Below are 14,254 nucleotides of genomic sequence, written 5' to 3'. Positions count from 1 at the left end.
CAGCGGTGGAGACCTTCACATCAGGGCAGGTGCCAGCTGTGGCTCAGTGGGTAGCACTCTTGCCTCTGAGTCAGAACATTGTGGGTTCAAGTCCCACTCCAGAGACTTGAGCACACAAATCTAGAATGACACTCTCAGTGCAGTGCTGAGGGAGCACTGCGCTGTTGGGGGTTCCGTCTCTCAGATGAGAAGTTAAGCCAAGGCCCTGTCAATCCCCTCAGGTGAACGTGAAAGATCCCATGACACTATTTCGAAGAACAGCAGGGGAGTTCTTCCCAGTGTCCTTGGCTAATATTTATCCCTCATTGCTGTTTGTGGAACCTCGCTGTACGCAAATTGGCTGCCGGGTTTCCTACGTTACAACACTTCAAAAGTACTTTATTGGCTGTAAAGCGCTTTGGGCCATACTGAGGTTGCGAAAGGCGCTATATAAATGCAAGTCTTCCTTTCTTATTCAACCATGGAGCAGCTATCAAAGTCAAACCCAATCCTGCCTGCACCCCACAATGCCACGCCCACTTTCCAGCTCACAGTGCTTGGACCACAGTTGGGTGCGGAAACCCTGATTGGTTGTTTACCCTCCCCAGTCCAGTGCAGCTAGGGTCGTGAAAGGCGCTACATCAATGCAAATCTTTCTTCATCCCATCGGTCCACACTGGATCCAAACCCAGGTGGCAGAAGTGAAAAGACTGGACGATTTTCCATGGTGCATAATGGCATTGCAATGGGATGCAGCATTTCATTTATCCACTTACTACTGATACATGAAAGTATTCCTTCTGGAACAATGTCCCATTCCTAACAATTTGCCTCGCTCCCAAACCCGGAAGACTGGATTCTCTGGGATTAATTTGGGGCACCGATCAGCTTGGCCCCCGTGATTTTGAGGCCCCGGTTTCTACGAAAGAGCCAATGCAGACTAGATGGGCCGAATGGCCTCCTTCTGTGCTGGGGGGGGTTTGGTGGTGTGGCTGGCGATTGTTGCAATCACAGAGGGTGGGGGTCCCAGGGCGGCAGTGGCTCAGATTATTTTTGTGGGGCTCCGGAGGAGCAGGAACATCACAGGCAGAGGTTTGGCAGCCGCTTGCTGCCTATTTGTATTGACTGAGCTTTGAGAGATGGAAAAATAATCCTGTGCTGCCTTTTTCCAAGGAAAGAAATTACCCTAAACAAAGATCAGTGGCATTTTCTCCGAATCCTGTCCTACAATCACCCACATGCCATAGATTCTGTCCTACACACTTACCCCCCTCTCCTCATAGTCCATGTAGTATACTTCGGCAGCACCTCCCAAACCCTCGACCTCTACCACCTAGAAGTACAAGGGCAGCAGGCGCATGGGAACACCAGCATCTCCAAGTCCCCCTCCCAGCCAAACACCATCCTGACTTGGCAACATATCGTCCGTTCCTTCATTGTCGCTGGGTCAAAATCCTGGCACTCCCTCCCTAAAAGCAGTGTGGGAGCACCTTCACAACACGGACTGCAGCGGTTCAAGAAGGCTGCTCACCACCCCCTTCTCAAGGGGCAATTAAGGATTGGCATTAAATGCTGGCCTTGCCAGTGACGCCCACATCCCATGAATGAATATGAAAAAGCTCTCTCTCTCTCCCATAGTCCATGTCCCACACTCTTTCCCTCTGTTGTAAGCTCGGCACAGCTTTACAGGATTGCTGAAAATAATTGGACGCTTATGCACTTTGTAGGATGCTTGAGGAGATTAGGAACATAGGAACAGGAGTACTTCATTTAGCCCCTCAAGCCTGTTCTGCCATTCAATGAAATCCTGGCTGATCTGCGACCTAACTCCATCTACCCGCCTTAGCCCATATTCTTTATTACCTTTGGTTAACAAAAATCTATCAATCTTAGATTTAAAATGAACAATTGATCTAGCATCAATTGCCGTTTGCGGAAGAGAGTTCCAAACTTCTACCACCCTTTGTGTGTAGAAGTGTTTCATAACTTCACTCCTGAAAGGTCTGGCTCTAATGTATAGACTATGCCCCCAAGTGCAGGACTCCCAACCAGTGGAACATTTCTCTTTACCCTATCTTTCTACTTAATCTTAAAAACTTTTAATCAAATCACTTCTTAATCTTCTAAATTCGAAGGAATACATCCCTAGTTTGTGTAATCTCTCCTCGTAATTTAACCTTTGGAGTCCGGATATCATTCTAGTAAATCTACGTTGCACTCCCTCAGCGTAGATTAACCTTATTTTTAGAATTTCTAAATCAGGAGGTATATACTCTTTGTTGTATTTTATGCCCTGATTAAGACCTTTCTGGTACAGTGCTGTGTAGGACAGGGTTATAACTGGCAGTTGTAATGGTTTAGATGACACTATTAAGAGGAACAGATAGGGTAGAGAGAAACTATCTCTGCAATCTCCTGCAGCCTCACAATCCCCCCATCCCATTCTCATGAGATGTCTGCGCTCCTCAAATTATGCCCTCTTGAGCATCCCTGATTATAATCATTCAACCATCGATGGCCGTGCCTTCAGCTGCCTGCGCCCCAAGCTCTGGAACTCCCTCTCTAAACCTCTCTGCCTCTCTTTTCTTCTTCAAGACGCTCCTTCAAACCTACCTCTTTGCCCAAGCTTTTGGTCATCTGCTGAAATTTCTTCTCCTCTGGCTCACTGTCAAATTTATTTTTTGTCTTATAAAACTCCTATGAAGTGCCTTGGGATGTTTTACTACATTAAAGACGCTATATAAATACAATTTTTTGTTGTTGTTGTACTGAGGGTCATTAACACAGAACAGTGCAGAAGGAAGCCTTATTATATCCACAAGAGATGGAGGTGGACCCAAGTCCCAGAGGCGAAAGGACAGCGTTGCGATGCACTGCACATCCCAGTCAGGAAAAGGAGGCCTTCATGTCCTCTGTCTCCCCCTTTATTTGCACCAATGCCCAGAGATGGAAAGGATGTATTCCAGTGCTCTGCTCCTTCCATGTTGTCCATCAGAAAGATCTCGAGTCTCGGTCTGCACTAAATTTGAACTAAAGGGTCATCCTTCAGATGAGATACTAAACCGAGCCCCCCCCTTCCCCCCCCCCTCTGTATAGGTGTTACAGTGGATGCTAAAGATGCCATGGCACTATTCACAGAAGAGCAAGGTGCATCCTAGTCAACATTCCTCCCTTCACCCAGCGTACCACCAAAAGAAAAACGCCATATTCACTGATCATTCATCTCATTGCTCTTTGTGGGATCTAGCTGTGTGCAAGATGGCCGTTACCTTTGCTGGCATAACAACAATGGACCTCAAAGTGAATGTCGCAAGGGCATTGAGATGTGACAAAGCGCGATATGAATGCAAGTTTCTCCATTTCTTTCTAACCCATAACCCCGAGGTCAAGGACATGTTTTATCTACCTGTGCTGCCAAAGCTCTCTAGAAAACAAACAGGAGTAAATATGGAACATGTGATGGCAATTACTAAAGAATGAAACATTGGCAAATGATAGACCACTAGCACAATATACTGGTCAAATCTGTTATGGTACATGTTTTATTCAGTACTCACAGGGAGTGTAACAGTGCCATTGAAGACACAGAGACAGTTAAATGTAACAGCACGATGAGGTCTCCCAGCAATGTAAACGTGCTAGACTTCAAACCAGACGGTGGCAGGTCCAGGCTGTCGGAGGACTGCCTGCCACCTAAACTCCCCTACCTCCCCATTTGGATGCGTTTATGCCCTGGCAGGCTAAATAAAAAAGAAATGCACTGGTCCGACTCGCTCTGCCAGGGTTTAACCCCCCCCCGCCCTGGCCATTTGAGCTGGGTGGTGGTAGTCGGGTTGAGGTCCGTGGCTCGCCCTGTCCCAATCCTAAGATGGTGGAGGACGCTTTGGGGCAGGACGAGCAGGAAGAAGGAAAATGTTGACACCCTTTCCGGGTTCTGTGGGACGCTGCGATAGGCCTTGGCGCACCTGGGCAAGAGAGGGTGGGAAGCGGCTGGGGTCGGGGAGTGGGCAGGGGAGGTGGGGTGTTCGTTGCTCCTGATTAATGTCCAGTCACCCAATGCTGGAGGTCAGATGAGGATAGGATTGGACCCGATTCCTCCCCCTCCCACCTCACTCTCCCCTCGCTCAGACATGAAGATTGGCTTGTTGGAAAAAAACAGCGGGTGCCTGTTGGAACTGTGCCATGGGAATCAGCACCCTCAGGAGAAAGGGGGGAACATTTGTGGGGCTGGGGGGTTGGCGGAGAGATACTTTGTTAACTCCAGGGTCCAGCAGGCCTCTACAATGGAAATGTGCAATGTGTGCCAAGAGGCTCTTTTGTACTTCTTGGAGAATGCTTGTTTTTTTAGATTAAGCCATATCTCTCTGCTCTCTCAGTCATGGCCGGCAAGATTTGAACCAATAGCTGCTCATAGGAAACTGGCCTTAGAATCATGTGGAAATTAAGCAGGATGTCTCGCAGAAATGAAAGAATCGATTTGTTATGTTGTGTTTGGATTTTTTGTTGTTGTTGCCTTGTTTTCAATAAGAAGCTACATTTAGATGTTTTAACAGTGGTTTGATGACTCTTGTTATAATGCTTCAATCTTGATTTGACCATTTCCCCATCTTCCACTTTGCGGTCTCCCTTTTCCCTGAACGTTATTGCCTGCAATCTCCCACAGGCCGCAGCCAGGGTACTTCCAGACCGCATGGAAGCTGCTTGGCCTGGAGGCCTACCTGTTGTATGTGGTCATTGCTTAAATCTGCAGTAAAGACCACTGACAAAACGATTAAAGTTGCAGTATCACTTGTATTTCTTTAATGAATCGAGCACAGAATACATTGTCGGCTGAAAGAACGAGCCACTCTCTCTCTCTCTCTCTCTTTCTTTCCTCCCTCCCTTGAATTTTTTTGAACCTCCCATGAAGATTGGATTCATCCCGGGGTACAACTCCATGGGCATCCTCCATGTTTTCCCAATTGGCCTTTCTTCATGAGTGTTAGCAGGTAATTCAACCACGTAGGTCATCACACCCAAGCCTAACAACGGTTCTCCCCTCACTCACACGCTTACTTTCCAGCACAACTTAATGGATGGCATTCAGGAGCTAGAGCCCTGGCTCAGATCTTTCACATCTGTAGAGTGCGCCCCAGTTAAGATCAGGGGTTGAACCTGGTCTGTGTAGCTTCATATTATATCAGAGGTGGGGGGGGGGATTGCCCTTATGTACCACGCTATCAAGTTGAACAATCTACAGACCATCCAAACCAGTAATCTTTCAAAAGAAAATCATTCGGCTCTAAAAGTTAACTGCCGTGAAATAATTTGTGCTGGGAAAATTAAATAATCTCTCGTATTCGGAGAGCTTTTTTGGATATCAGAACAGTCCCTTGAATGCAGGCCCAGTAGGCTGAATGGCCTACTCCAGTTCCTATGATTTACTTTGCCCAATAACGTTTAACGGTCATTTATTTATGTATATAAAAAACAACTGCATAAGCAGTAAATAAAATTAGGTAAAGCTGTCACTGGAGCTACCATTTTATTCGGTGAGTGCTGTACAAATTGCTCATTCATTATATGGTAAATGGAACCTTTTCACAAGAAGATGCAGCACGGGAAATAAGAGTCCTTGACCCTCTTTATTTGGGGGAGCGGGGACTCCTCACCGAGTTTTTAAAGCCTTTCACTTCCATCAAATCAGCGAATAAACATCAACACATTACTGCAATCGGGTGTCATCTCTTGCTTTTTCTCGTGTCGTTTTTTTCAAGGTGAAGATGTTTATGTATCAGCGCCGTTCTTGCAAATAGAACCTTTTACCCCCCCCCCCCTCTTTTGTTAACCAGGGGATAATCGCTATGTGTAACGTCTTGAGCTGATCGAAAAATGTTTAAGACTTGGATAAGCACATGAGGGAGAAAGGAATAGGAGGTAATGCTAATAGGGTGAGATGAAGAGGGCAGGGAGGTGGGCAGAGCCTCATGGGGAGGATAAACACTGGGATGGACCAGATGGGCTGAATGGCCTGTTTCTGGGGCTGTACATTCTATGTCATGCTATGTAAGCGTGTCAATGCACAGGATGACCAGAGCAATTGCCCGCTTCCCATGACATAGACAATGTATTATCCCCCAGCCTTGTGAGAATCGCCCCCACCCCGCCCCAAGCTTTTCCAACTTCTCGCACCGGCTGTCATTATGGTCTGCCTGGTGAGAATACCAGTGTGTACCAAATTCAGGGTAGACTGGTCCAGTGGACTGAGCTCGCTGTAGCTTGACCAACCCCGTTTCACATTGAACCCTGGAGCTTGAATAGAGAGAGAGAGAGAGAGGAGACTTTCAACCTCAGCAACCTGGGCTGAACTTGATCCCCGATTCCCAGAGGTGAAAAGTAGCAATATGCATCCCACCGTGCCAACCAGCTCCCCACCACCCACGTGTAATGTATGCACCAAGGGTCCAGGCAGCGGGCGGTCGAGGGGGTCGTTCAGCCCGACTCTCTTCCGCAGTTACATCCGAGCCAGGGTGTCCCTGGAGATGGAGTACGCAGTGTCCACCGGTACGCTCGCGGCCTTCCGCAAGAGGTGGGCACTGGAGGGACTGGAGTGCATCATCACCCCCGGCAATCAAATTTTAATTTGATGTTTTGTCTAAAGTTTAATTTGTTTATTGTGCCGGTTTTAGTGCCGCCCCCGCCCCGCCCCCCACCCACCTTTTAGCCGGGGGCACTTGTATAATTTGTGTTTTACTGCCCTCAAAAAAAAAACAGCGGGGCACTTGTTTAAAAGTGTTTGGTGTCCCCCCCTTTAATCAGGGGGTACTTGATTTAACTGTTTTTCTACAAAATAGTTGTGGAGCTGTTGCCATGGCCAAGGTGGCCATCAACCGGTCCAGGCAGCGGGCGGTCGTTCAGCCCGACTGCCTGCCTCTCTTCTGCTGATACACTCGAGCCAGGGTGTCCCTGGAGATGGAGTACGCGGTGTCCACTGGTACGCTCGCGGCCTTCTGCGAGAGGTGGGCGCCGGAGGGACTGGAGTGCATCATCACCCCCGGCAACCAAATTCTAATTTGATTGAGGGTTTTTTGTTACAGTTTTAAATTGTTAATTTGTGGGTTCTAGTGCCAAAAGGGGGCACTTGATTTAAAGGTTCTAATAAAAATAGTTGTAGAGTTGTTGCATTGTGAGTGGCTTAGCCAGTCACATGATGTTCACAAGACACAATAAAACCCTAGTCTGTTGGGTCCAGGTCATCCACGATGAGGTATGCAGTTGTGAGCCTAGTGGATGAACCGGTAATGTGTAGTGTGATTGTTAAACTTTGTTAATAAACCAACTAGTTCTTAATAGCAACGTGTTGCTATGAATTCTTAAGCAAAGAACCCATGAAGCAAATACATTACCCCACGCTTCTGTAAGTATTACCTTCTATCTAGTGCTGTCCACAACCTATCACTGTGGGTCCTGCAATATTGAACGGCCCATCTAGAATGGAGGGATTTTAGAAATGAAAAGGGATGAGATTCAACGGGTGAGCGTAGTCAATGTTGTTTTACATACAGCTGAGGTTTAGGATTTGACACGGAGGGTAATTATTTATACATGGCTTCAGGGAAGAGAAATTTTGCTCCCTTTATGTCCCCCTTCCATACACACTGCGAGCACTGCCTCAATACTGAGGCTTGGTCCTTCTCACCCCACCCAAAAAGCACTTCAGACTTTAGGGAACACCACTGTGTTGAAAGAAGCAATGCTGATTTACATTTTCAATTGTTTCGACCAAAAAGGATACTGCACTTGTTACCTTGATTTCTTCCAAAAAAACATTTCTGGTTTTTTTATATATATATATGTATATTTAAAGCAATTCTGTAAATTCAGGTACAACAAATTTTCTATTTAGTACAGAAAAAATAAAATAAATGGAGAGAATTTTGTTTCCTCGTCAAATGGAGCCACACCCTGAACACAAAAGGGTAGTGTCTTATTTCCATTCAATATTGGATCCGGGCAACCACTGTCCAGACCTAAGGGGGGGACAAAGCGGAAGCCAGCGAGTTAAACCAGAACAGCGCAGACTCCTGCATCCATCCTATCTGGATTTGTGGCTCGTGTACAAACCCTCCACCCTCGCCTCGAGACAGAGGGGGGGGGGGGGGGGGAAACATCTTAGCGTAAGCTGTAATAGGGTAGCAATATAATCTGTAAACAAATACTTCCAGAAATTAATATACGTCAATTATATAAGGGCTGCGCATTGTCCAAATGATAGGTTAAGACACTTATTAAAAAAAAAAATTATTCCATCACGAATCTTTTCACACAATTATCTGGCCTCCAGTTTTTGGTACTGGGATGAATCAAGCTCTGGGTTTTGGACCATGTTCATCCTTTTTCGATTATACAATGCATATTATTCAGCTGGGCTCTCTCATAAGAGACCTTATTCGAAGGTGGGCGACGCCAACTCTGTTTCGTTAAGGTTTGAGGATGTTGCCCATTTACGCAGAAAACTACCGGAGCCATCACTGCTTTGGTTACCATCGCTTGTCCGTGCAAGATGGTGGGATCCCATCCCCCGGGAAACAATGGTGCGATGAAGAGTTTTAGGGTTGCTCCCAAGGCGGGGGGGAAGCGGGGGGCGAGAGTTAGCAGCAGGAATGTCAAATCGAGGCTGGGAATTGTCATTTAAAAAAAATAATAGTATTTCCGAGTGCTGTCGGCGATGCTTTTTTTGTGTGTTTGCTGCCCATAGATAGAGCGGGAACCCTCAGGCACGTCGTCCAGTCTTGTCGATTCGTTTCCACGGGGTGTTTTAATTCCAATTTATACCAACGTTAGCGTTCTCTCTCAGGCCAACATCCCCAGCATTGAGGCACTGACCACGCTCGATCTGCTCCGCTGGACGGGCCACATTGTCCGCATGCCCGACACTCGACTCCCGAAACAAGCGCTCTGCTCTGAGCGACGTCACGGCAGGCGAGTCCCCAGGTGGGCAGAGAAAACGCTTCAAGGGCACCCTCAAAGCCTCCTTGATAAAATGTAACATCCGCCACCGGCTCTTGGGAATTCCTGGCCCAGGACTGCTCAAAGTATCCGAGAAGCATCCGGGAAGGCGGCGAACACTTCCGGGAGCACGCTTGGAAGCCAAGTACAAAGAGCGGAAGGAGCGTATGACAAATCAAGCACTCCACCATCCCGTCCCTCCGACCACCATCTGCCCCACCTGTGACAGAGACTGTAGATCCCGCATTGGTCATCTTAGAACTCATTTTTAGTGTCATCCTCGACTCTGGGGGAGACTGCCCAAGAAGAAGATATTCCAAATGGTCCAAAACAGAATGCCATCCAACAAATCCGTGGTCCGTCTATGCACACAGTAACAGTATTAATCGCTTGTAATTTTTAAAAACTGTAATTTTTTTTTTTTTAGTTGTTTTTTTTTTATCTCATATTTTTTTTTTGGTCCCTACTGGATTGACGGCAGTGTTAGAATGTCTGTGCCCTTTCTCATTACATGTGGGGGGAGAGGGAAAGGTTTGTGTGTGTGTTTTTTTTTTGGGCCGGGCTGCTCAACGGACGACGAGGACGAGAGCCGCCAGGAGGGCGAGCCACGCGGCCCGTGGGCTGGGGCCGGCTCTGCCGCCTCCTCCTCCGGCGGGCTGCTGGATGCCGGGCGGGGGCTCGAGTCTCGTGCGGCGGGTGCACTTGACGCGCGAGCGGCGGCGTGGCGGGAACGGGCGGACGGTGTGCGGCGGTTGGTGCTGGCCGGCGTCGGGCAGGTAACCGTTGGCCCACGCGCCGCCGCCGCCGAGCTGTTCGCGCGCTTTCTTCGGGGCGGCGGCCCCGCCCACCCCATCTCCTCCTCCCGCGCCGCCCGCCAAGGCCTCGGCCTCGTCGTCTCGCCGGCCGCTGCCGTTGTTGAGGTGTTCCGAGCCCCGCTCGGGCTCGGCGGCGGCGTCGTCGTCGTGGTGGCGGTGATGGTGAGGCGGCGGCGGGTGGTGCTGCTGCTGCTGCTGCTGCTTGGGGCTCGTTCGGATCTGGTTGAGCGACTCGGAGCCCGTGCAGTTTTTGAAGAGCCGGGCGGAGAGCGCCTTCAGGTCGACGGCCTGCAGCTCGCGCGGGGATTCGCAGATGACGCTGGAGCTCGAGCCTCTGAACCTTTGCAGCCATTCCCACAAAGAGCGGGCTTTGCAGCTGCATTCCCAAGGGTTTCCGTTGAGCCTGAGGTACTGCAGCGACCCAAGCTCCGCCAGACATTCCCCAGGAAGCGAACTCAGGCTGTTATTGAACAAATACAAAATGGCCAGCCGCCGGAGATCATGAAAAGCTCGCTTGTTCACCCAGTGGAGCCGGTTCTGGTGCAGCAAAAGGCGATCGAGGTTGACCAGCCCCCTGAAAGTGTTTTGGGACAAACTCAACAACTTGTTCCCGTGCAGGAAGAGCTGGGTAAGGTTGACCAGCTCCAGGAACAGATCATCCTGGAGATACTCTATGTGGTTATCCTGCAGGTAGAGATACTGTAAGTTGTGGAGGCCTTCAAAGATTCCATTGGGCAGAAAGGTCAATCCACAGCGATAGAGATGCAAAGCGTGAAGCTTCTCCAAACCGTTGAAGGTCTCTGCGTCCAGGAACCTCAGATATCGATTGTCCCCGAGGTCAAGCTCCTCGAGGAGGCTGAATCCACGGAAGGCCTCCGGGTCGATGAAAGTGATGTTGTTGGAGTACAACCAAAGGGTGACTGTGGACGGGCTGAATGTGTTCCTCAACAGAAGTGTTATCCTGTTATTCTGGAGGAATATTCTCTCGCTGTTGGTCGGAATTCCTTCTGGGATGGAGGTGAATCCATGCGATTGGCAGGTAACAGTCATAGGAGAAGGATAACAAACACAGTGTCTGGGGCAGGAGACTGAAATATGGAGCTCCAATCCGAGTAACACCAGGAACAGCTCGAGGTTACACCCTGCAAGAAGAGAAAACACACATATTCAGCACCAATATCGATCATATACAGTCTGATCATATAAAGTGACATCGCTTTAAGAACTTTAACCAGTCAGAAAAAGCACTTGAAAGTAATTTATATTATTGCAATATGAGGAAATATTGGATAGGCTGGGGTTGTTTTCCTCGGAACAGAGGAGGCTGAGGTGAGATCTTATTGAGGTGTATAAAATTATGAGCGGCCTAGATAGAATGGATAGGAATGACCTATTTCCCTTGGCAGAGGGGTCAACAACATAGATTTAAAGTAATTGGTAGGAGATTTGAGGAAAATATTTTTCACCCAGAGGGTGGTGGGGGTCTGGAACTCACTGCCTGAAAGGGTGGTAGAGACAGAAACTCTCACCACATTTAAAATGTACTTGGATATGCACTTGAAGTGCTGTAAACTGCAAGGCTATGGACCAAGAGCTGGAGAGTGGGATTAGGCTGGATAGCTCTTTATCAGCCGGCATGGACATAATGGGCGTGCTGTGCTGTAAATTTCTATGATAACGGTGTGGTTAATCAAAACGGAAATCTGCTTTACCAGGCGTAACTCCTCTAGTATTTATCACACACTCATGAACCAGATGCTACAAAACCTGATCATCTTAATCCCTGATCTTTCTTACCTCTTGCCTCTCTCGCCCCACTGCAACCTTCCTTGTTTGTCAATCTCTTCCTCTCTCTCTCACCATTTTCTACTCCAACTTATTCTTTTCTAGAACTTTAAAAGCTATTGAGGACCCTACCTCCCACAGCCTTCAGAATCTAAAGCCCAGCCTCTGTATGCATTACTTCATGAGACAGGGATAATAAACTATTTCCTAGTAAAAGATTCTCTAGGAATGAGTGATCACAGTATGGTTGAATTTGTAATACAGATTGAGGGTGAGGAAGTAGTGTCTCAAATGAGCGTACTATGCTTAAGCAAAGGGGACTACAGTGGGATGAGGGCAGAGTTGGAAACACAGACTAAACGGTGACACAATTGAGGAACAGTGGAGGACTTTAAAGGAGCTCTTTCATAGTGCTCAACAAAAATATATTCCAGTGAAAGAGAAGGGATAACCAGCCGTGGATAACCAAGGAAATAAAGGAGAGTATCAAATTAAAAACCAATGCGTATAAGGTGGCCAAGGTTAGTGGGAAACTAGCAGATTGGGAAAATTTTAAACAACAGCAAAGAATGACTAGAAAGCAATAAAGAAAGGAAAGAAAGAAAGGAAAGATAGATTACGAAAGTAAACTTGCGCAAAACATAAAAACAGATAGTAAAAGCTTTTACCGATATATAAAATGGAAAAGAGTGACTAAAGTAAATGTTGGTCCCTTAGAAGATGAGAAGGGGGATTTAATAATGGGAAATGTGGAAATGGCTGAGACCTTAAACGATTATTTTGCTTTGGTCTTCACAGTGGAAGACACAAAAACCATGCCAAAAATTGCTGGTCACGGGAATGTGGGAAGGGAGGACCTTGAGATAATCACTATCACTAGGGAAGTAGTGCTGGACAGGCTAATGGGACTCAAGGTAGACAAGTCCCCTGGTCCTGATGAAATGCATCCTAGGATATTAAAAGAGATGGCGGAAGTTATAGCAGATGCATTCGTTATAATCTACCAAAATTCTCTGGACTCTGGAGAGGTACCAGCGGATTGGAAAGCAGCTAATGTAAAGCCTCTGTTTTAAAAAGGGGGCAGACAAAAGGCAGGTAACTATAGGCTGGTTAGTTTAACATCTGTAGTGAGGAAAATGCTTGAAGCTATCATTAAGGAAGAAATAGTGGGACATCTAGATAGGAATAGTGCAATCAAGCAGACGCAACATGGATTCATGAAGGGGAAATCATGTTTAACTAATTTACTGGAATTCTTTGAGGATATAACGAGCATGGTGGATAGAGGTGTACCGATGGATGTGGTGTATTTAGATTTCCAAAAGGCATTCGATAAGGTGCCACACAAAAGGTTACTGCAGAAGATAAAGGTATGCAGAGTCAGAGGAAATGTATTAGCATGGATAGAGAATTGGCTAGCTAACAGAAAGCATAGAGTCGGGATAAATGGGTCCTTTTCGGGTTGGAAATCGGTGGTTAGTGGTGTGCCACAGTGATCGGTGCTGGGACCACAACTGTTTACAATATACATAGATGACCTGGAAGAGGGGACAGAGTGTAGTGTAACAAAATTTGCAGATGACACAAAGATGAGTGGGAAAGCGGGTTGTGTAGAGGACACAGAAAGGCTGCAAAGAGATTTAGATAGGTTAAGCGACTGGGCTAAGGTTTGGCAGATGGAATACAATGTTGGAAAATGTGAGGTCATCCACCTTGGAAAAAAACAGTAAAAAGGAATATTATTTGAATGGGGAGAAATTACAACATGCTGCGGTGCAGAGGGACCTGGGGGTCCTTGTGTATGAAACTCTTTTAGGAGAGGGACCTGGGGGTCCTTGTGTATGAAACTCTTTTAGAGTCTACCTGCAAAACATAAAACATTAAACCGTGCCACCCGACCTGGGTGACACACCAGACATTTACAAGGCCCTTTTTTTCCTTTTTTTGTTTTTTTTTGTGTTTTTCTTTTTTTTTGTGTATGAATCCCAAAAAGTTAGTTTGCAGGTGCAGCAGGTAATCAGGAAGGTGAATGGAATGTTGGCCTTCATTGCGAGAGGGATGGAGTACAAAAGCAGGGAGGTCCTGCTGCAACTGTATAGGGTATTGGTGAGGCTGCACCTGGAGTATTGCGTGCAGTTTTGGTCACCTTTCTTAAGGAAGGATATACTAGCTTTGGAGGGGGTACAGAGACCATTCACTAGGCTGATTCCGGAGATGAGGGGGTTACCTTATGATGATAGATTGAGTAGACTGGGTCTTTACTCGTTGGAGTTCAGACGGATGAGGGGTGATCTTATGGAAACATTTAAAATAATGAAAGGGATAGACAAGACCAACGCCCTGTACAGTTGTAGCAGGACTTTCCTACTTTATACTCCATCTCCTTTGCAATAAGGGGATGGAGTATAAAAGTGTCACTGGATTATTAGTTGAGTAACCTAACCAATAGCGATTTGAACTTGTGTCTTTAGATTACTAGTCCAGTAACCTAACCACTATGCTACCGTACCCCTGATACACAAGAATGTCTTTTTCTTCATAGGAAACATAGGAAAATGACAAGATTGAAAAGTGTAGGAATGGAAGACGATGCAAACATAAGAACATGAGAGTTATGAACAGGAGTAGGCCATCTAGCCCCTCGAGCCTGCTCTGCCATTCAACAAGATCAGAGAGGTTGTTTCCAC

At 47.1% G+C, this 14,254-nt stretch overlaps 1 protein-coding gene across 1 annotated transcript in view; it reads right to left on the bottom strand.

Annotated features, from left to right (window-relative positions):
- Positions 1-3,492: 3,492 nt before the first annotated feature.
- Positions 3,493-14,254, bottom strand: part of rtn4rl1b (reticulon 4 receptor-like 1b) — a 68,520-nt gene continuing 57,758 nt past the window's right edge. The window contains exon 2 of the mRNA XM_070856971.1: positions 3,493-10,924. Within this exon, the coding sequence (XP_070713072.1) occupies positions 9,534-10,924 (1,391 nt within the window). The 3' untranslated portion in view covers positions 3,493-9,533. The remainder of the gene's footprint in view (positions 10,925-14,254) is intronic.

The sequence above is a fragment of the Pristiophorus japonicus genome, chromosome 16 (assembly GCF_044704955.1).
Source record: "Pristiophorus japonicus isolate sPriJap1 chromosome 16, sPriJap1.hap1, whole genome shotgun sequence".
NCBI classification, from domain to species: Eukaryota; Metazoa; Chordata; class Chondrichthyes; family Pristiophoridae; genus Pristiophorus; species Pristiophorus japonicus.
Note: the sequence above shows the minus strand (reverse complement) of the source record. Positions and strands in the feature narration are given on the sequence as shown.